Source organism: Medicago sativa, chromosome 3 (assembly GCF_051527215.1).
Source record: "Medicago sativa cultivar Bolivia chromosome 3, Bolivia_mono, whole genome shotgun sequence".
In the NCBI taxonomy this organism is placed as follows: Eukaryota; Viridiplantae; Streptophyta; class Magnoliopsida; order Fabales; family Fabaceae; genus Medicago; species Medicago sativa.
The window spans coordinates 46,316,513-46,340,412 of NC_140751.1; the positions used below are offsets into that span (position 1 = coordinate 46,316,513).

The 23,900-nt window shown below is 40.1% G+C and overlaps 1 protein-coding gene and 1 pseudogene across 1 annotated transcript; both read left to right on the forward strand.

Annotated features, from left to right (window-relative positions):
• The first annotated feature begins 12,546 nt into the window (after positions 1-12,546).
• On the forward strand, positions 12,547-13,217 carry LOC146937749 (uncharacterized; annotated as a pseudogene).
• Positions 13,218-22,640: 9,423 nt separating this feature from the next.
• Positions 22,641-23,531, forward strand: LOC146937750 (uncharacterized). The gene is made up of 4 exons (XM_085749510.1): positions 22,641-22,754; positions 22,800-22,973; positions 23,121-23,207; positions 23,307-23,531. The coding sequence occupies exons 1-4, from the start codon at positions 22,641-22,643 to the stop codon at positions 23,529-23,531; spliced, it is 600 nt and encodes a 199-aa protein (XP_085605636.1).
• Positions 23,532-23,900: the final 369 nt, after the last annotated feature.

Sequence of the window (23,900 nt, forward strand, 5' to 3'; positions counted from 1 at the left end):
ATAATAACGACTGGTATCGAGAGAATGAAAACTTGAATTGTAATGTAGTCTTAGTGAGGGAAGTTACTGAAGTAGAGATTAATGATATGGTGAGATAATAACTTTAAATTAGAATGAAGTTACGAGTAGGGGAATGGACAATGCATAGATCGCTATGAACATAAGAACAAAGTAATAAGATATAAGATAATTTTATTGAGGAGAATAAGTATGAAAGAGTTAATGGAAATGGTGAAGAAAAACCTAGTTATGTAGGGAGGGTAAGTTGTATGTAATGATAATGAATAAGAAAACATCTTCAGACTAGGAATGAGGAATAGGATATGACATCAGGGATAAAGTTTATAGAGAGCCTAGAATAAAGGAGAGAATAGAGTGTTCCCATAAAATGAATAATGAAATAAAATATAGGGATGATGACGTAGAAATGAGTCATGCGTAAGGGTTAGATTAATAAAGTGATAAGGTGATGTAAACGGTTGATAGAGAGTAATGATGAGGAATCCATGATGTGACGAAGAGTAATGACGATTGATATTATATATATGAAAGTAAATAAATACAATGAGAAATGATAATGTTTATATTGTAGTGATGATGAGGAGGACGATAATTGTATTATGATGATGAGAGTGATGATGTTTATCTATGATGAAGATGAGAGTGATGATGTTTATCTATGATGAAGATGAGAGTGATGTATATAATGATTATGAGAATAATATACAGATAACGATGATGAGAGTGATATATGATGATGATGAGTATGATGATGATTTGTGTGTTTGCATTAGAGTCGTGCATTTTAGTTGGAGTCTTGCATTAATAAGTGAATTATTTGAATATGTGTATACTTGTGTTACTTGTCGAATTTATTTGTATGCATTCATATAGAGTCTAAACCTGATGGAGTGCATGACTGACGGAGAAGTCCAGTAACATACCTCTGGCAAACTATGATGAGAAAAGTCCAGTAACATAACTCTGGCAAAATGATGAGTAGGAGTGGTACCACATTCATATAGGTCGATAGGAGAGTCCATATGCATATATATGATGATGTTTTGTGCTTGGTGGTTGTAAGTGTGAAAGTGATGTGTTGTAGTGATCTGTGAAAAGAAGAGATTATGCATAATAACTGTTGAGAGTGAAGATATGGTGGAGATTATATTATTTTGATATTTATTTAATATGCGTGCTTTTCCATATTATTATGTTATGGCAGGATTTCTCACCCCTTATTTTGTTGTGTTGTTTTTCTGTATGGTGGATGTACCTTGAGTACAGATACTCAGGTTGACAAGGAGTAGCTATGGGACGTTTTAGAAGGTGGAGATGAGGGGATGCCCTCCGTTTAGTTCAGTTATTAGTAGTTAAATAAGCATGTAGTCGCTACGAGCTCTGATATTGTAACACTAGGGTCGGGGATGACGATTTAATTTTTTTTTATTTGCAGTTTGAGTTGAATCTTGGAAACTTTGTTATTTTCCAATTTATGATTGTTGAACGACAAGTATGAATTTATTAATGTGATCACTAAATAATTGTCTTCTTCTCCAGTGGATTTATTTTAAAAGAAAACATCTTATTGTTATTATGTGATATAATGTCGAGTTTTGTAACATCCTTACTATTAAATATATTCTTATTATTTAATCATTATCGTTGGGAAATTGGGTGTTACATCACTCGCTCCGTGCCACCCCCTTGTGGGGAAGGGGTGTGTCGCAAGTAACGTTGCCAAACGTGGTGCTTGGGCTTTGGATTGTATTGGGCCTATGTAAATGGGCCAAAGGTCCTTTTGGCCGGTCTAGAATAGTAGCCCCGCAAGTTGTTGCTCTTGATGAAGAGTGATGACTTAAGTGCAGGCATTTTGATTGATCGTGGTCGGTCATAGAAATGAGGTTCGCTTCTATGTGCTCTCTTGTTCGAGAGTGAGATGTGTCCTGTCTGTCAGACGTGAAGACATCACCGAATTTGGGAACTGATAGCAGGGGTGATTGAGAGTGTTATGAGAACTGGGCGAGCGAGTGTGTGAGCGCGTTCGCTAACCTCAGAACCCCTTTTGTCCCGTGACTAAGTAAGTTCGCCAATGAGATGAGTTATGTTCGGCCAAGCAGGATCAGGTAGAAAGATTCCCTCGCCAGGAAGTTTGGTCGAATGTCATTCCGTAATTAATGCCCACGTCTCGAGGGAAAAACTGAGGAGACATGACCTTTGGTTTCTGAGTGACACGTGTAAATACTATTGTAGTACTTGAGTACCTATAATCTGCAGAGTGTTCTTGGTTTGTGTTTCCAAGATGTCATCAGTACCATTGATTTAATCCTGATGTTTAGAGAACCGCTAGGAGTGATCAGAGCCCTTGGATGGATGATTTGATTTGATCAAGACCGTAGGCATGCTACTTGAGTGGAGAGTTGTATGTGGATGGCTGCACTGGATTGGGGCCTCGTGACCTTTGAGGAGTTTTATGAAACGAGTATAAATAGTTTAAATGTTGATTGGAACATCACTGCATTTTCATTTCTCATAAACTTAGAAGTTTATCCAAGAGTTCCTTCAAAGGCGAAGCATTTCCGAACCTCCAACTTCTCACTCCAAGTCCAGTCCATCCATCGTAACAGGTAATGCTCAAATGACTCGTTTTTTCTTTTGTTTCTGTGCTTTGATTTCCTTAGTTTTTGTTTTAGAAACCGTAGAAATGCATGCTTTAGGGCAAAAGTTACTCCGACTCGATGGTTTCCGCCGTTTGTTACGGCGGTTCTCACCGTGCGTGAGGAGCTCTTAGGATTTGTTGTTTGTTTACTGTATTTATTAGAAAAACATTTGCGACAGGCTTTAGTTTAATCCATAAGCTACAACCTTGTTCGCCTCGACGCGGATTCCCCAATGAGTGGAGTAGATCTGTCACTTTATTTTATCTCCTGACCTTTAGCGGTGGTGTTTGACCCCTTCCTCGCCGTGGTTGACCTGATGGGTGAAGGAAGGGTGGATCTGGATGTTGGATTCACTTTTTCTTTTGCTTTTACAGGTCTTCTATGGCGAACAAGGAAATTGCCATGCCTGTCTCTTCTTGGTTGCAGGAAGAGCCCCTGGAACCAGAGTCGTCATTTTCCTTAGGTGGTATGGGAGAGATTCCCTTCGGCTTGACTGGAAAAGCGGAGGATTGGGAGTTGGTGCTTCCGAGCACATCTGATAGAGTGTGTTGAGGGTATGAGAACCACACCTTTCCCATGTATGAAGTGGTTTTCAAAGATATGGGTTTTCTGCTCCCTTTCTCCGACTTTCAACGGGAGGTGCTCCGCTGGACTAAGTTGTCACCTTCTCAAATCCATCCCAATTCTTACGCCCTTTATGAGGGCCTTTGAGTTGGTGCTTGACTATTTCCAACTTCCTGCTTCCAAGAACGTCTTCTTCTCCTTCTTCACCGTACAACGGGGTGCAGATTAGGTTTCTTTTTGTCAGACCCAGAAGATGTTTGAGATTTTTGTTGGAAAAGTGCGGAGTTTCAAAGAGCGCTTCTTCTTAGTAAGGCCGAAAAGCGAAACGGCTTTGGAAACTCTTCTGGGGGAGGTAAATGATGGTGTTCAGGAACGCCGCCCTTAATTACATCTCTACTGGTCTCAGGACCACTTTGGCTATGAGCCGAGGGATTTTGGCCGAACCTGTAACACACATACTAAACGTATCTAGAAAGTTTAGCATGTGCGTTATCTTTAGTACTGGATACATTAAAATTTACAACTTAAATTATTCGAATGAATACAATATACAACAATATGCGTTCGTACAGACATCAACACATTACTTCTAGTCCAAAATATAGAAAAATGCATCCTTGAAAGCCAAACATCCGACAGCGGTACGAACGAACACTTGCTGAAATATCCATCCGGCTACAAGCTTGCTAACTCTACCATATCAACCTGCTGATCTGAAACAAATAAGGATTGGGATGAGACATAATGTCTCAGTGAGTTCTACCTAATCCTAGGCTATAGATAACCTCGGGGGAAACCTATGGTTATCACGTGTCTACAATATAACCTAACAGTTGATTATACGTGTGTGGGTCATGTTTACCTAGACGGTCGTGCATACTAAACCTGTCGTAGGTTCATATTAACTTGTCTTATGGGTATCACCTTACATCATATGTATCATGGAGGTTAAAGGGAACCTAAGACTGCTATGCCAAGATACGCTAAACGCATCGAGGCCTTAACGTATTCTTGACACAATCCTAAACCGGACGATCGGGAAGTCCTAAGATCGTCATCGGTATAACTTCATAGCTTGCTCTATTTACATAACCTGTATATGTCTAACAACATATCATATTCGTGTTCACATCGTAATCATACATAGTCATATTCATTCATTAGGTTAGAGGTTAGCATTGAACAAACATTATTATCTTGATTCATTTTACGGAGTGCATCGAGTGGAGTAAACCCGAATACATTCCCATACATGACCGATGAAAACCTAGCTAAGGTACATCGGACTCCCTCAGTGTCGTGTGGGCCTACCTTGCGGTGCGTGTCCCGTCCCCCTGGCGTGAACCTCTTGTATCCCCCTGGCGTGGATAGCAAGAGATACGACACCTACATCTTGCTTAAAGTCTTATTCATACACAGAAGGTTATACCTAACTTACATACTTGATTACCACGAGTCCGTGATCTACTCGTATGATGGTAATTCAACATTTGTTGGGTCTTGTACATACATGGAAGGTTTAACCTAAACTTGCTTGCTTGTTACCACGGGTCCGTGACCTACCCGATTAATGGTAAAGTACTTACATGCTTGTGCTAACCATACTTGACCTAATATACTTAGTTACATGATATTATACTTGTTCTCGACTTTCTATGTCGAGGCTCTAGGTCTCCCATGTCTAGATTCTTTGCTACCTGAACATGTTCATGTTAAACTCTCATGATGCCATTCTTGGTGTTTATGTCAATTTGTCCATGATTATCATTCCGAGAATCGTTCGATGTAATGTGCAATGTTTAATTGATGTTTAGGGGTTATAAAGTTGGAAAACATTACGTTGAAAAGCCCCGGACTGCACTACGGCCCCTTAACAAGCCATAGAAAAGTGGGAGATGGCAGAGCCAACTCGCCTATGGCGTGTTGCTGTTCTGGGGAGACTCGCTATAAGCGAGTTTTAGGCTTATGGCGAGTTTCTTCGGGGCTGAAGTGCATATTTTGAGTTTTTACCCCAAATTCATCCAATCTTGATCCTGCAATGCACATAACACTTCCATCAACATTATAAAACATCTTTCATGGCAATTTTAACATATAAACAACAAGATTGGCATTTGGGTTCTAAAAGACATTCTAAACTAATCTAGCATTTCATGATTCCTTACACAAGATTGCACAAACCAAAGGTAGGTAATCTATCTATAGAACTCACCTAGTGATTCTGAACTCTTTCCAAGCTTCCAATCCATTGCATGCTAGTGATCCAATCTCCACTCCAAGTTCACACAAAACCCTAGCTTGATCTTCTTGCTTAACCATTGCTTCTAAGTATTCCAATTGCAAGCTCACCAACTCTTGAGCATACCCTTGAATCAACTTCAGCTTAAATGCTCAAACCCTAAGCATGCATAACTTCAAATCAAGTGCTCTAAGCTTGGAATTTGATTCCTCTTGATGCAATACTCATGTAAACCCCATTTCCAATCTTTAACCTTGCTTGGTAGATGATCTTAGAAGAGATTGAGTGATAAAGGAGGGTTAGGGTTCAGTGAAACCTAGAGAGAAGAAGGAGAATTCTGCTCCAAGAGTTTTAGGGAGAGGACAAACATGAGAAAAATGAAGGTTTCTTGCTCCAACCATGCTTATATACCCTTCATGCAAAAGTACCAAATCGCCCCTTGTCTTAAACGTGCATAATTCGATACCGATAATTGAACGTACTTATCTGACACGGCCTCATAAAACGTTCCTCATTGTACTTATCATTCTTAAACACTTAACCTCTGACACATCCGATGGTAAATTTCTTGTTACTAACTAGCGGGGTGTTACACTCTACCCTCCTTAAAGAAATTTCGTCCTCGAAATTTATAGTTCACTTAACAATTATCAAGTATAATACATAACATCTAGGAATAACCCTCATATTATTGGAAAGATCTTCTTGAAGTCCAGGTTTAACTTGAGATACCGTGGTCGAAACTTGTCCTTGTTGCATGTCGGACTAGTTACTTCGGGTCCGTAGCCTACCCGCTTGACAATAACTAATCACAACACTAACTTATAATTAACTGGAACACTCAGGATTTGCCTTTCTACTGAGGTCCTAATGGAATCCAGGTTTTCCCTGCAGTGCTTACTTTTGCGTGAAGTATCTTATTGTTCACGTACATACTCAAGCATTTCACTATAACCGTACATATCCAACTGGTAATCGGATGAATCGATACTTCAGAGTATCTGAAGAGATTTACATAACTTGTACTCAATTCTCTTAACCGTGAAGGGTCTCCAAACTTTCTCAACTTAGGCATAACTTACAGGAACACATAATCTTCCTTATTGAATATCAAGGCCTTTGCCTCTCATCTGCGTAGTTTAAACGACGACTTGGTGGAAATCTTATCTTTCTTAGATGCTTAGGGAAGTTCCCAAATCTTGTCTTAATTTCCCATTCAATGCGAACTTACGGCAACTAATGCAAACTTGGTACGGAGGAAACAAACTTAACACGCTAATAAGTCTGACTGTAGTTAGCAAGTCCTTTGATTCATACATGCTTAAGATTTCTGACTTAGACTACTTGCACTTGTAAATCTTAACACAACTTCCGAACGTCTCGTACGATTCTTTCAATGAATACAATTGTTGACTTCGTCGATCTTAACATCTCCAAGAATCATCTTGCAAGGTTCGATGCACTCTTCAAAACCTATCTTATACATGTTCACACTCTAAAACGTCATATTTTGTTAATTAACAACGATACTTATCTGATGTTTTCCTTTTTAGAAAACTTGGAATATTAGCATATGAGTCCTTGGAATGAAGTAGTACAAAATATTAAAGGAATATTTTCAAATTGAGCCCATGATGGTACTACAGAACCACAGGACGACCACACAATTTAGAAAGAGGTGCAACTCGCCCCACACTCGCCAATGGCGAGTTGGATCTGGAGTTTGCACTCCTTAAGTGAGTTTACTCGTTTATGGCATGTTTCGTCAGTTTCAGAGATGTAAAAATCATGATTTGAAATAAACTTCACTTCCAAGTTCCTCAATACATATCTTAACTTTAGAAGTCATAAAAATCATGGTTCGGTAATACTATAACATGTATCATTATCTCTTAACAAGTATGGCATAATAGTGTATGAGTCACATCGTGCATGATTCAAGAATCATGCCTTCCTTCGTAGTAAAACTCACAACTTCAAGATATGCCCTTCCACACTCCTCCTTATTTGGATACCGGCTAATACACTTGATGACTTGATCATTACTCTGAATCGTGAAGAAGGATTCTCCGGATCTTATGTGTATCTCCCTTGTCTTAATATATAACATTCCCTTAACCGACTGACAACTCTTATATGTACTTGACTTTACCAACTACGCAACCCAGTTACCATATCGAAGATGACCCTAATCTATCTTAACTTACTCAAGGGATGGCACATTCATCATATTCTTACCCCACCTTTCATCGACTATCCGAGTTTTGCTACCTCGAATTTGATGCTTCAAACTTCTTACTCTTCTCGTAGTGATTCTTATCCCAACGTCCAAGACCTTGTGGACTTCATTAGAACTCTTACCTGACAAACCTCAGCTGCGCTACTCTGATTCCTCATTCGACTTTAGCCATAAACGTTAACCCGTCGAGACGAGGGACACTTCACATTTTTCTTATCACATGGTCACCGATTCCATGAACCATTCTTGCTAATTCACATGGTAGTTTCCTGATGTACTCGTATGTGCCTTCCTTAAAAACAACATTGCCTTTCGTATTCTCGCGTGCTATGCCTTGCTCAATCATACCAATACTTGCTCGTCGATTTTCCTCTTAAAGAAGATTCACAATGTTAGCACATGGGTCATTGGCGTTGAATATTCCTCGTCATATAGTGAAATGTGGGTCCCTGACGTTATTATAGAATCACGAAACGAGTTGGCAACACCACTGTGCCATCAAGTATCGCTCCAAGTGAGTTCAGCCCGCTCTATGCGAGTTGTGACGGACCAGGACCAGCAGAATCTCTATTTAGTTCAAGAATGCCAACTCCAATAACCCACATGCAAGTATCCATTTTCAAACTTTATAAACATTAAAATCCATCATTACGACGAGCCTTAGCAAGTTAATCAAGCAAAACGTAGATTTGAGGATTAATAATAACTTCACCAAATCCGAAAATCATGTGGCCTCACATAACTCTTCACCACTTAACTTCTGCCTCATGTCTCCATTTCCGCGACATTCTCCCGCACGCTAGAACCTCAAAGCTCTTGGTCCAACTTCTACTTAACTAATGTCACCTTGAACTAGATTGATTTTATCAATGTTTGCCAATGCCTTTTTCTTTGAAAACTTTAAGATGTGATGCACAATAGATACTTGACATTTGAGGGGTTTCAAGATTAGAAAAGACTGTAATTATATGTCTCGTAAAACACTACAGGACCTCTGAAGCAAATCAAGATTTCCCCAAGAGGCTGTAGAACTCGCCACACACTCGCCATTGGCGAGTTGCCTCTGGAAATCTTGGCTGCAAGCAAAATACTTCGCTATTAGCGAGTTTCTTCAGGTCATGCATTTCAAAGTTCGTATTTTTCGCTTAAAATCCTCAAAGTCAAGTATCCATAGCTACTATGCATCTAAAACATATGGAAAATGGTATAGGTTCATTGCACGGCAAACATCAACAATAATTCAATATGATTCATGGTACAAGAGAAACTAACTTCCAACGGCTTTACTTGTTTCTCTGCCAATCCACTTAATATTCCAAATGTTAGAACCTCGTCCACCCTGAGCATTCAAGTCCTTGACTTCATATACGTATCATCCTTTAGAGCTTAGTGATTTCATCAACTTGTGTCGGCTTCTTCATTCCAAAATTCATCTTATCTTGTAACCTTGGACCTACTGCCCGGGTATAGCCTCACTCGGTACCATCATCCCATTTCGACTGCGGCTCCTACAAATATCTCAACCAGTCCTTAGATATTCCTGAATCTTTCCTTACCATACATACGAAATACCATCCAACAACGTATCTGATGCTGTAAAAATACCCTATCTCATTTCTAACAACACCTTGTACTCCCGGAGGAGTTTAACTTCGTCTACTGGCTTCACCGGTCACCTTCTGACACAATTAGGTACTTACTGTTACTTGCTCCAAGCTCATACTTCCCAGTTCATCCCCATCACATACTTCGTTCCTCCTGGGTTCTATTCAGCTCTCAGGCATTTGTCCTAATCGTCGAATGCTTAATTGATTTGATCAGGCTCAACTAACAACGAAAATTAGAACATTTACTTGGAACCCAATGGTCCCACTACCTTAGTTGAAACTCAATGACCCATGGCACGATCTGAATCGACCTTCTCTGATACCAAATGTAACACCCATACTAAACGTATCTAGAAAGTTTAGCATGTGCGTTATCTTTAGTACTGGATACATTAAAATTTACAACTTAAATTATTCGAATGAATACATTATACAGCAATATGCGTTCGTACAGACATCAACACACTACTTCTAGTCCAAAATATAGAAAAATGCATCCTTGAAAGCCAAACATCCGACAGCGGTACGAACGAACACTTGCTGAAATATCCATACGGCTACAAGCTTGCTAACTCTGCCATATCAACCTGCTGATCTGAAACAAATAAGGATTGGGATGAGACATAATGTCTCAGTGAGTTCTACCTAATCCTAGGCTATAGATAACCTCGGGGGAAACCTATGGTTATCACGTGTCTACAATACAACCTAACGGCTGATTATACGTGTGTGGGTCATGTTTGCCTAGACGATCATGCATACTAAATCTATCATGGTGGTTAAAGGGAGCCTAAGACCGCTATGCCAAGATACGCTAAACGCATTGAGGCCTTAACATAACATATTCATGACACGATCCTAACCCGGACGATCGGGAAGTCCTAAGATCATCATCGGTATAACTTCATAGCTTGCTCTATTTACATAACCTGTATATGTCTAACAACATATCATATTCTTGTTCATATCGTAATCATACATAGTCATATTCATTCATTAGGTTAGAGGTTAGCATTGAACAAACATTATTATCTTGATTCATTTTACGGAATGCATCGAGTGGAGTAAACCTGAATACATTCCCATACATGACCGATGAAAACCTAGCTAAGGTACATCGGACTCCCTCAGTGTCGTGCGGGCCTACCTTGCGGTGTGTGTCCCGTCCCCCTGGCGTGAACCTCTTGTATCCCCCTGGCGTGGATAGCAAGAGATACGACACCTACATCTTGCTTAAAGTCTTATTCATACATAGAAGGTTATACCTAACTTACATACTTGATTACCACGAGTCCGTCATCTACTCGTATGATGGTAATTCAACATTTGTTGGGTCTTGTACATACATGGAAGGTTTAACCTAAACTTGCTTTCTTGTTACCACGGGTTTGTGACCTACCCGATTAATGGTAAAGTACTTACATGCTTGTGCTAACCATACTTGACCTAATATACTTAGTTACATGATATCATACTTGTTCTCGACTTTCTATGTCGAAGCTCTAGGTCTCCCATGTCTAGATTCTTTGCTACCCGAACATGTTCATGTTAAACTCTCATGATGCCATTCTTGGTGTTTATGTCAATTTGTCCATGATTATCATTCCGAGAATCGTTCGATGTAATGTGCATTGTTTAATTGATGTTTAGGGGTTATAAAGTTGGAAAACATTACGTTGAAAAGCCTCGGACTGCCCTACGGCCCTTTAACAAGCCAACAAGCCATAGAAAAGTGGGAGATGGCAGAGCCAACTCGCCTATGGCGTGTTGCTGTTCTGGGGAAACTCGCTATAAGCGAGTTTTAGTCTTATGGCGAGTTTCTTCGGGGCTGAAGTGCAGATTTTGAGTTTTTACCCCAAATTCATCCAATCTTGATCTTGCAATGCACACAACACTTCCATCAACATTATAAAACATCTTTCATGGCAATTTTAACATATAAACAACAAGATTGGCATTTAGGTTCTAAAAGACATTCGAAACTAATCTAGCATTTCATGATTCCTTACACAAGATTGCACAAACCAGAGGTAGGTAATCTATCTATAGAACTCACCTAGTGATTCTGAACTCTTTCTAAGCTTCCAATCCATTGCATGCTAGTGATCCAATCTCCACTCCAAGTTCACACAAAACCCTAGCTTGATCTTCTTGCTTAACCATTGCTTCTAAGTATTCCAATTGCAAGCTCACCAACTCTTGAGCGTACCCTTGAATCAACTTCAGCTTGAATGCTCAAACCCTAAGCATGCATAACTTCAAATCAAGTGCTCTAAGCTTGGAATTTGATTCCTCTTGATGCAATACTCATGTAAACCCCATTTCCAATCTTTGACCTTGCTTGGTAGATGATCTTAGAAGAGATTGAGTGATAAAGGAGGGTTAGGGTTCAATGGAACCTAGAGAGAAGGAGGGAAAACATGAGAAAATGAAGGTTTCTTGTTCCAACCATGCTTATATACCCTTCACGCAAAAGTACCAAATCGCCTCTTGTCTTTAACGTGCATAATTCGATACCGGTAATTGAACGTGTACTTATCTAACACTGCCTCATAAAACGTTCCTCGTCGTACTTATCATTCTTGAACACTTAACCTCTGACACGTCCGATGGTAAAGTTCTTATTACTAGCGAGCGGGGTGTTACCGAACCCTTTCTATTCTCACTGAGGAGGAGATAGGTGTGCGTCAACAACTTTAGGCGTTTGTTCAATCTCTCCCAGGGAGGGTCAAAACTGACAAACGAGGGAACCCATTGATGATTGCGGACGGAACAAAAGTAACAGAGCCCCGCCTCATCAATACCCACGAGTTGTTGACATCAAAGGATTTCAAGGATTGCCTTGGTAGTTTGTACCCTATTTTCGTCCTTTATCTGCTTGTTTTCTTGTTTTGTTCCCCTTATCTGACGAATTTTCCCTTTCTATGTTTTGCAGAAAAAATGAAAGATTTGGGGTCCCTTGTGAACGCGGTGAGCAAGAAGATATCTGCCAAGAAACGGCACAAGAACGTCCAATCCTTGGAGTACCTCATAGTCGGTTCTGGTCCGGGCTCAACCTCTAGTCTTATGGTGGACTTGGCAGGCGAGGATCCTCCTGAAGAGCTGGTGTAGGAGCCTGCGAAGAGGCAGAAGGCAGGAACGCCTTCCAAAGAGCCGATCACACCGATCAGGGCAATTCCTTTTCGTTCCAAAAGGGGAGACTTTCTTCAGCTTCCGAAAGTGTGGTCTGAACCGGATATGTGCGGCCCTCAGTCGACCCTTTTCTTGGACGATCCCGAGCTGAAGATTATTCAGGACTTAGGTCCAGCTGGTCGGAGTAATGCGATAACTGATGGGGTTATTGCTACTATGAAGGCTTTGGAGGTCGCCACAGCCCCGAATAATGCTTCGCTGGAGAGTGAAGTCCGGGTCAATGCATTGGCTCGGGATAAGGACGCTCTAATCGCTAAGGTTGCTGCTCTTGAAGAAGAGGCAAGGAGCAAGAGGTCAGTTGCTGAGGAGTGTGACCGCCAACTCGCTGTTATGGAGAAGCAATTGGCAGAAGCTCGGACTGCCCTTGAACAAGCGACTGATTCTTCCCGGAAGCTGGCTGAGGATAAGGTGTCTTTGAGGAAGCTCTGAAGAAGTCGGACCTTCCTGGGGAGGATGAGGCGGAAGACACGGCTGTCCTGAGGAGTGCTGACCTTGTGGACAGGATTGGTGAGCTTGAAGGAAGCTTGTTGGACGCCGTCAAGCTTAGCTTTGATCGTGCAGTGGCTCAGCTGAAGGTGGTGAATCCCGACGTCGACTTGATTGTCGAGGGAACTCACCATCTTAGTGATGTAAGAGATGGAGTGATCGAGCCTCCCCCAGACTTGGAGGAAGATGAAGGGCATGTTGATGACGCCCAGGCCAATGAGGCCTTGTAATTAATATCTTCTTTAACAACCATGCTTGTAATGAGATTGTGCGCTCTTCGTGGTTTTAGCACCTTTGCAATATAATTAGTTTATTCTCAATTGCACTTGTCTGAAAATGTATGATTTATTTTCAAGTATAATGTTTTGAATCTGAGTGGTCGTTGTGCAAGGCATTTTTTATGCTGTTTGAAGTATTTGTTGAGAGCGAACTGTCCGTCTTGCATGTTTTACAAAATGTAACAATTCATATGCTCTTAGTGTTCAACTCTATTTTGATGCTCGCTTTTGGGAAACAAGGCTTGAAGTGATGTAAGTCCGCTGAGGTAGGGTGGCCTACCCCCCAGCAGTCATTATTTTAGTGAAGTGAATTAATGACTGGAAAAATTTGCATGCCCGCCTGCGACCTTGTTACTTTGACTCGTTGTTTTGAATCAAGTTTTTCCTTTTTATTCCCAGGTATTAGTTGCTCTGTTTAGAACGTTTTACCTTTCGCGTTGTTTTTCAAGGAAGAGTTCGAGCGCGAGAATTCTGACTATTACGCAGAGTATTTGTCAGAAGCATTTCACATCCAAGAGATCGTTTATCTGAATGTGTGTCCAAAGTTGTGTTTCAGACGTAGAACAATGGATGAACGAAGAAATCAATCTAGGTTCAACGCACTGAGGCGTGAATCACCCATCGCAAGCTAGGGTTCAACCTAACATGCCAAGCAGTGATGTCGCAGCGGTAAGCGTACATACTAAGGAGTAAGAGAATATGTTTTGTAGATCCCTCTTATCCTTTAATTTTTTGGATTCGAAGTGGCACGACTTTCCTCTTCCGTTTAATTGCTCTTTTGGAGAGCGAGAAGTTCGTAGTGTTAAACTGAGTATGTACATTAGAGTAGTTTGGCGTTGTTTGCCATCTAAGTGTAATACTTTTTGAGTTTTTCGGCATTCCAAGTTCTTGGAATTGCGCCTTTGTGGAGATCTTCGAGCCTGTAAGCCCCTGTTTCGGTTTTCATTCGGACTCTATAGGGTCCCTCCCAGTTTGCAGCGAGCTTCCCTTCTTCAGAGTCCTTCTGGTTTTGCCGAAGGACGAGGTCGCTGATAGGCCAAACCGCAAGTGCACGGTCTATCGAAGTAATAGTAGTAAGAGAGAGTATCGTTCCGCTAGGGAGTTATGAATTTAATTAACTTTTAGAAAATGATTAGAAGATAAGAAAGATTATAAAAAGGGGGGTTTAATTTGCTAAAGGTAAATAACAATAAATAAAAATAGCCTTGGGATCGTTGGTTCGTCATAATAACAAACCCTTCACTAGACAAGACTTTAACTTCTAATTTTATGGTTTACACCTTAATTTCTAAAGACCGGTTTCCCTTTAGCCCCTCACCTTTCCGATGAAAGTCCGGTGAGAGTTTACTCCTAGCAACCAAGCCTATTTCGCTGACTTGATTACTAGAAGATGCTTATAAGGATTGAAACTACTTGTGTCTCAATAATTGCAAAGACTATTTCGCTGCCTTTGCAATTATTGTTTAGATTCACTTGTTCCAACATCAAAGCTCCGCTTTCGCTTTATGAATTGATGTTTGGGATGATGGATTAACAATTATCAAACCCTCCATTTTCGCTTCTACAGTTTGATAATGGTTAATTTATGTTAAAACGGTGAATCTAAATTAGAAATTAGAATTACATGAAATTAGGATTAAAGCTTGGTTCGATTAGGATTACGTCATTAGACTTATCCAACAATCCCAAGACAAGAATAGTCTACTCACTAATGTTCATTGTAGACATAGAAAAGAAAGAGAAGAAGAAGAATATAAAATAACAATTAAAGTAAAAGTGAACTTTTATTCCAAGAACAAAAGATGAATTGTTGTGATAGCTAGCTACTCTATTTATAGTTTACATTCGACTTAAAATCTAAGCAACTACAAGGGCTTTTTGGTAAAACTAAAATAGAGTAGCTTAAGTCCTAAGCAAAAGCAGCAAAAGGGTAAAAGGGGCGTGTGCCAAGCTTCTATTGGTTGGCTTCATATTCTTGTATCAAATCTTCATATTTTGATGAAGGATCTTCAAATTCTTTGCACAAGATATTCTTGTATGAGATCTTCATATTTTTGGCATGAATTCTTGCATAATATATTTTTATATGAGATCTTCATATTTTCAGCTCCAATTCTCCTTTCTTTTGCTCCAAGACTCCATCTTTCAAATATTTGTTCCTAAAATAAAATAACTTGCAATTGAAGTAAAATAGTTCTAGAAGGAAATAAAAACATATTAAATCTAAATAAAATAAAATAAACTTAAAAATTAATTAAAAGACACTAATTAATGACTAATTATTGACTCATCAGTCGCCTACTTTGAATACTCTTTATACGACCTTTTTGTTGTGGGGAGCGGCTATTTTTTTGTTTTAGCACTATTTCTTGCCAGGCAGCTTCGTCCCTGACTTCGTCGACAAATTCGAGCTCTTCACGTAGATTTACCGTGTTGGCTGGGAAGTCAGTGTTGGCGTCAGTCCGCCATGTGAGTTTAGTTAGCTCAATGGGTATGACCGCCTTTGTCCCGTACGTGATTCGAAAAGGTGACTCGCCAGTAGTGGAGTGGGGAGTAGTTTTGTAGGCCCAGAGGACCGTATGCAACTCTTCAGCCCACTTAATTTTGGATGTGTCCAGTCTCCTTCGTATTCCTCGTAGAATGACCCTGTTTGCTGCTTCGGCGAGGCCGTTAGCTTGAGGGTGCTCGACAGAGATAAAACTTTGTTTGATCCCAATCTTCCTTAAGTAGTCCTGGAACCTTTGGTCTGTAAACTAGGTCCCATTGTCGGATATCACTAGGGCCGGTACTCCAAAGCTTGCTAGGATGTTCCTTTTGAAGAAACGAAGTATGTTTTTGGCTGCGATCTTTGCTAATGGTTCAGCCTCGATCCATTTTGTCGAGTAGTCAATAGCCACGACGAGATATTCGAGTTTTCCAGTGTCTTTAGGGAACGGTCCCAAAAGGACAATGCCCCATCATCCGAAGGGCCAAAGGGAAACCAATGACGTTAACTCAACGGGGGGTGCGAGGTGCATGTCCCCGTGTCGCTAGCATTTGTCACAAAGGTTTACATAATCTTGGGCATCTTTCAGCATGGTAAGCCAGTAGTATCCTGCTCGTTGGACCTTCTTTGCGAGAGCTTTACACCAAAGTGTTGTCCGCAGATGCAGTCGTAGACGTCAGCGAGGACTTCTTGGGTCTCGTTAGGTCAAAAACACATGATAAGTGGTGTGATGAAAACCCATTTGTATAAGGTTCCCTCCACTAAAGTGAATGAGCAAGCTCTTCGTTTTAGCCTTGTCCTCTCATATGGATCGGAAGGAAGTTCCCCATTTTCTATGAAACGAGAAATGGGTCCTCTCCAATCCTCCATCCCAATAATTGAGTTGACTTCGAGGAGTTGAGCGTCTCGTCTACGAACGCTTGGTTCGTCGAGAACTTCTTGTATGACGGTTTTGTTTCCGCTGGCAACCGTGTGCTGGTGAGTTCTTAAAGAATATCTGCCCTGGTGTTCTGTTCGCGGGGAACATGAGTTACCTCGACAGTTTCGAATTCTTTCATTTTCTCTAGTACCAGCTGGACGTACTGTTGGAGGTGCTCCTCTTTGACCTGGAATTCGCCTGTGACTTGGGAAGCTACCAACTGAGAATTAGTAAAGATTTTTACCTTTTTGGCTCCCAGGTATAGGGCGGTTCGCAGACCAGCTAAGAAGGCTTCGTATTTTGCAGTGTTATTGGTAACGGGAAAAGATAAACCAAGAGAGATTTCGACAACGATACCATTGTTGTTTTCTATGATTATCCCGGCTCCGCTTCCTCAGGAGTTGGATGATTCATCTACGAAGACGGTCCATTCTTCCTTTGCAGTTGGATAGCTCGAGTGGCCACTTCATCATCTGACCGGCCACGTCGGGGCAACCCAAAATTTGTCTGATGGGTTTATCTGTTTGGACTATTACCGTATGAGCTAAAAAGTACTGCCTCAATCTTCGAGCTACTGTGCTCAGTGCGAGAGCCACCTTTTTTATTCTTTGGTACCTCGTCTCTGGCCCTAGCAACTCTTTTCTGGTGAAGTAGACTGGTTTTTGCCCCTCTGTTGTTTCTTTGATGAGGACGGCGCTTACCGCGTCAGAAGAAACAAAAAGGTATAGGTACAGTACTTTACCTTGGTTGGGTCATGAAAGCACTGGTGGTGCGGAGAGGGTTTCTTTGAGATGTTTTAAGGCGTTCTCGCACTCATCTGTCCACTCGAACTTTGTTTCCTTTCGCAAGAGTTTGAAGAAAGGAAGAGAATGTTGAGCGGACTTAGCCACGAATCTTGAGAGGGCAGTCAGCATATTGTTGAGTGTTTGGATGCACTTCTTGGAGTGGGGTGCGGGAAGCTCAGTAAATGCTTGGCATTTATCTAAGTTTGCTTCAATTCCTCTTTCCGTTAAGTAGAAACCAAGGAATTTACCCGCTTGAACCCCAAAGGTGCATTTTTCAGGGTTGAGCCGCATGTTGTATTTCCAAGTTTGTTCGAACACCCTCTTGACATGAGCGGCATGATCAACCTCTTGTTGGGATTTTAAGTTGTAGTAATAGTTCCCTGATTCAATCATGAAGGCTATTTTTATTTTATCTTCTTCGGCCATGGGTATCTGGTTGTACCATGAATAGGCATCCATGAAGGATAAAAGTTTGTAGCCAGAGGAATTATCTACGAGTTTATCCATGTTAGGAAGAGGATACGTGTCTTTAGGGCAGGCCCTATTAAGATCGGTATAGTCAACACACATACGCCATTTTCCATTTGATTTCATGACAAGTACAACATTGGAGAGCCAGGTAGTTTTGAGTCGTAGAACGCCAGTCGCGTCATTTTTCGGAGGTCAAGCTATTTTTATTAGCATAGACTAAATATTTTATTTCACGACTGAACTTTCAATTTAAAAGAAAGGGGAAAAGTTCAAATACCTCATTTTTGAAAGATTTAGGGTTCGGGGGTTGGTTACATAAAGGGAAGGTATTAGCACCCTTTATGTTTGTAGTACTCTACGAGAACCTCTTGATTTTATTTAACTTTTTGTGCTTAAACTTGCTTGCTTTTAAAGGAATGAAAATAGAATTGAAAGTGATGATTTAAAAAAAAGAAAAAAGAAAATTGATTTTAATTGATTTGGAAGGACAAGTCATTTGCCTACGTACCCGTGAGGGATCAAAATCTCGTAGTTTGGGGTAGAAATTGACGTTTGATTGGTTTTGTGTTTTTTATTAGTTTTGAAAAAGTTTTAAAGAGAAAAGCCAAGTGCCAAAAAGAATTTGTTTGTGTTTTTTATATTGAAAGAAAAATGACTCAAAGTATAATTAAAATTGATTAGAAATTTGATTAAGAAAGGAAATAAAAAGAACGATCACTTGATTGAAAATCAAGGTTTATTATGAAAATATTTTTGTGATTTTTGATTATTTGAATGTTTTTGTTGTTTTTGATATTAATTAAAAACTAAAAGTAAACTAACGTAACAAGAAAATAAAAGCATGAGGAATTTCCGTGACGATGGATCACCACGAAAAACCCTTTTCTAACCTAATATTTTTTGTATTTTTGAATATATATAAAAGAGGAATAAATAAAATAAAATAAAAGAAAGGGACAACTGCAGGGACAAAATTACTAAAGGGAGAAAATTCCAAAGGGACAAAATTACCGAAGGGACAAAATTTCGAAGGGACAAAATTCCGAAGGGACTTTTCCGAAGGGACTTTTTCCGAAGGGACAGAAAAAACAGGGAGAAGAAAAGAATAGCTCGTCAACACAAGCTAAATGAGGTAGAAGAGAGAAAAGTTCTTTGACAACTCAAGAGAACTTTTTGACAACTCAAGTTCTTTAACTAAAATAAAAAACTAAAGATAAAAAATAAAAAAGACTAAAAATAAAATAAAATAAAAAACGGTCCGAAATCGAACCAAAAATGAGGTATTTTAAAGTACCTTTTTGCCGATTTTTTCTCTGAAAGGTCGGAGAATATTCCGGGTCAGAGACTGTATGAATGTAGGATCTTTGGTCAAAAATTGGGGTATGACAACGCCAATGGTGGTCTTCCTTCGTGATTGGAGGGGGCCAGCAAGTTGACGCTCATGAGCTCCTCAAACTTTCTCTTCATGCTTCCCATGGCGATGTCTAGCGTTCCTCCTGTGATGACGTTGGCAAAGGGTAACTACTCCTAGGTGCATGAGTAGGGGGTGATATCCACGTTGTCAGGGAAATCACCTAGGTGCTCCACGGACATGGCAATCGTTTTGCCAGGCTCTGTGCCGTCACCAATGAGTTCGACGGTTTTCCTTTTCGCCTCCAGGCTCTTGATGAACTACTTGAGCCGTCCTCGTTGAATGAGGAGTTCAATAGCATCCTTCAGATGGATGTAGTCTGTAACAGCCCGATTTTCACTGGATTTAATTTCATTGTTTTTATGCGTGTTTATATGCGCTATTATGTGATTAATTGCCTCTGTGTGTATTTTTAGTTGGGGGTTGTAGAATTCGGTGTTAGAAGGATATTTTAGTCATTTTGGACTCAGGGGTATTTTGGTCATTTTGTGAGTAGGCGTAATTTAGTAATTTTGATGAGGATTATTTTTAGTGCTTAGTGAGAGCCGTTATTATTTTACTAAGTGCTAGGGAGTTGTAGTGAATTGTTTAATAACCGGTAAGTGGTCGTTATTATTATATTTTACCGTTTAGTGGGTCGAAACATTTTGAATTAGATTAGTAAATGGGTTAGGCCCATTAAGGCATTGTGAGTTGAGCCCTATATAAACTCTAGTCTTTAGAGAAAATAGGGTTCCATATTCATTTTACACATTTTGAGAAGAGATAGAGAGAGAAGGAGCAAGAAATGATAAGGGTTTGAAGAGGAAAGCTAGAGAGAGCTAGAGGAAGGTAGAGGATTCAAGGATTGGAGCTAAAGTGAAGCCTTAGCTTGAGTTTGTGAAGAATTAAGGTAAGGGGATTAGATTTCAACCATAATTAATAGTTGTAGCTTATTCCCTAATATTTTGCTTATGTGCTTAATTGAATAAGTGGTTGATTTGAATTTGGTTGTAGAAATTCGTGCTTAATTTTGAGGATATAATTATGTACATGAATTGAATGATAATTGTGTTGTTGTTGTTGAATTTGTATGTCAAAATGGGTATATATGAACATGACAAGTTATTGTGTGAAATTGATGAAGAATGAAGATGTGGTTGTTAAATTGTGGATGATTTCATGATTAGATGTTGTTGTTGTTGTTAGATGTGTTGTTGATGAATTGATGCATTGGGTATCATGATTGTGAATTATGATGAGATTTTGTTGTTGTTGTTGAAAGTTGTGGAAGTTTTGGTGAATTGGTGAATTTTGATGAATTGAAGTTTTAATCTCAGGTTTTATGTATGTTTAAGTGTATAGTAGTGTATATGACCCGTAAACATCTTTTGGAACAAGTTTTGGGGTTTGAAATGATCAAAATTGGGAGTTTGGGGTAAAAAGGGTTGGAACCCGTAACAATTTTTGACAGAAACTGTGCCAGCACGCTTAAGCGTGCTGCAGCGTGCTCCAAGCGTGCAAGGTCCAGAAGCTACTGGGATTTGGACGCTTAAGCGAGCAGCCGTCGCTTAAGCGAGCTGCACCAGTTCAACACTTCTTTGTTTTTCGTTTCGTGCACTTGGGGACCAATCTGGGCTTTCTAAAATGTTTCTTTTGACTTGTTTAATCTCTGTTTAGACACTTAAACCTACTGGAACATCGTTTGAATCGAATTGGACTTGATTTTGTGAATTGAACTTAACTTTTGAAAAATGGTCCAAGAACGTCGATTTTTCCGAAACTTGTTTTTCTCATGGAATTGGAGTAGAGTTAAGGTTGTACACTGATTATAGGCTTTCTAAAAATGGTTGTGATTGGTTTCATCAAGTCTTAACTTGTTTTGCTTTGAAAATGGGATTTTCTAGAAAAGTGATAAAGAGAGACGAACTTTGTGATTCTCATGATTTCGTCGTATCTAGCCGGTGAAACGTAAAGGTATACCCTACTGCACATATATGTGGCCTAGAGGTATACTTAGTTGAGGCATTGAATCTTATTTACTTGGTTTGGTTCAATTGCTTCAATTATTTTAAAATTGTGGAATGATAGACGAACTTTGTTGAAAATGGTTTTTAAAAAGCCAATTACTTTATAAATCTTTCGTGGATAGTTTTATATGATTAAATGATGATATGTGGATGGTTGTTAGGTGTTGAAAATGATGTTTGTCATGAGGTGTTGTATTTTCCACTTTACTTGGGTTATGAGAAAGTGTATGGAATTGTTGGGCTATGTTGTGTAGTTGTTGTAGATTGATGTATAGGTGGTAATTAATGTTGATGATTGTTGATAAAATGGTGATGACTCTTACTCGAATTGTGATTTGTTGAATGTGTGGACATGAATACTTGATAATGCAATTGTTGTTGAATTAGTCAATGTAATTTGAGGTGTACTTTTACATTGTCGTTGGTAGTTGTTTATGTGCATTATTGGGTCGTTGTTGTAAGTCCATGCATCATAATCATATTGAGTCATATGAGAAATGTAAAAGGAGGTGTACTTTTACATAGTTGGTTGTAAGAGGAGGTGTACTCTTACTTAAGATGTTCTGTTGGCAACTAATGGTTGTTGTTATGGTACCACATGCATATATGTGTCAAGTAGGTGCACTGCATATTGGCATGATGTCGTATTTGTGACATGTGAATCATGATTGTTGGTGATAAATGTGGTTGATGATTGCATGCTTGATATGATTGGAATGGTTGTATGCGTATATGAAAGTTAACTGCTCTTGTGAAATATCCGAGACTTGATTTAATTTATTTACGTCAAATTGTCTATATTGATTATGATTGATGTAAAGCTAACCTCCAGTGGTTTTGACCGCCTACTTATCTGTATGGATGGGTAGAAGCTGTGCAGGAGTAGTTCGCTTTTGGTGAGTGCTTGGATAGCGGGAGCTAATCTCCGTTATCGTTTTGGAGTTGTAGGTTTAGGCTCTGATTAGGTTGTCGGTGTCTTTATGCGTTTGTTGGATTTATTTTATTTTGAGATTTGACCCACTTGTCGGGATTTGGAGAATTTATATGATGATGTGTATTGACCATGGCATATATATTTTAGAGATGTATGATTTATATCCGCTGCGACTGTTGAGATATTTTTATATATGCATGTCGTTTTGGATTTTATTGAGACGTAGCGTCTATTTCTCGAATATATGCTTTATTCACGTGTTTTATCGCTTTAATAGAAATAAGGCGTTACAAGTTGGTATCAGAGCCGTGGTCAGTCTTGTCCGGACTAGCATCCGTTGAATTTTCCTGTTAGTTTACGAATGGTAGTGAGTTACCTTCGATACTTGTCTGGTTGTGCTTTTGTTCTTATCTGTTGGTTGGTTTTATGTAATCGTGAGATGGCTGGTGGTAGAGATGATGCAGCGATTGTGCAGGTTTTGGCTTCGATGGCCTAGGTGTTGGCTCAAGCTAATGAGCAGGCGGCGGTTGGTCATCGTGATCCTAGAGAGGCTGAAGAGCGGAGGCTCGATCGTTTCTTGCGAAACAGTCCGCCAATGTTCAAGGGTAGGTACGACCCGGATCGTTTCTTTCATGCTATGGTGACTAGTGAGGATCAGAAGGTCAAGTTGGCTACTCATATACTTGCTGAGGAGGCTGAGTATTGGTGGACGAATGCTAAGGGAAGGCTTGAGGCGATTGGAGAAGTTGTGACTTGGGCTAGGTTCAAGAGTGAGTTTTTGAGGAAGTATTTTCCTGAGGATTTGAGGACCAAGAAGGAAGTGGAATTCTTGAACTTGAAGCAAGAGAACCGTTCCGTGGCTGAGTATGCGGCTAAGTTCGAGGAGCTTTCGAGGTTTTGTCCGTACATCAATGCTGAGGATGCGATGGTTTCTAAGTGTGTGAAGTTCGAGAGCGGTTTGAGGCCCGATATCTGCCAGTATATGTGTATTCAGGAGATCCGAGACTTTGATACTTTGATGCATAAGTGTCGTATGTTTGATGACGCCGGAAGGGCTAGGGCTAATCATTACAAGGCTCAGCATGATAGGAAAGGAAAAAATCATGGATTTGGGAAACCGTACGACAAGGACAAAGGAAAGAAGAAAGGGAGTGGTGGAGGCTCTAAGTCGAATGTTGCTGAGGTCAGGTGCTTCAAGTGTGGCATGTTGGATCATTTTGCTAATGATTGCAAGAAGGGTGATAGTTGCTAAGGGTGTGGAAAAGCGGGTCACAAGGCATTCGAGTGTACTAATGTCGAGAAGGAGATTACTTGCTACAATTGTGGTGAGAAGGGTCATATCAGTACTAAGTGTACCAAGCCGAAGAAGGCGGCGGGAAAGGTGTTTGCACTGAATGCGGAAGAGGTGGAGCATCCGGATAATCTCATTTGAGGTATGTGTTTTATCAATAGTACTCCTTTGATTGCAATTATTGATATTGGTGCTACTCATTCTTTTATCTCGGTTAGTTGTGTTGAGCGTTTGAGTTTGGTTGTGACTCCGTTATCTCGAGGGATGGTTATCGACACCCCGGCTAGTGGTTCGGTGACTACTTCCTTAGTGTGTGCTAAGTGTCCTGTT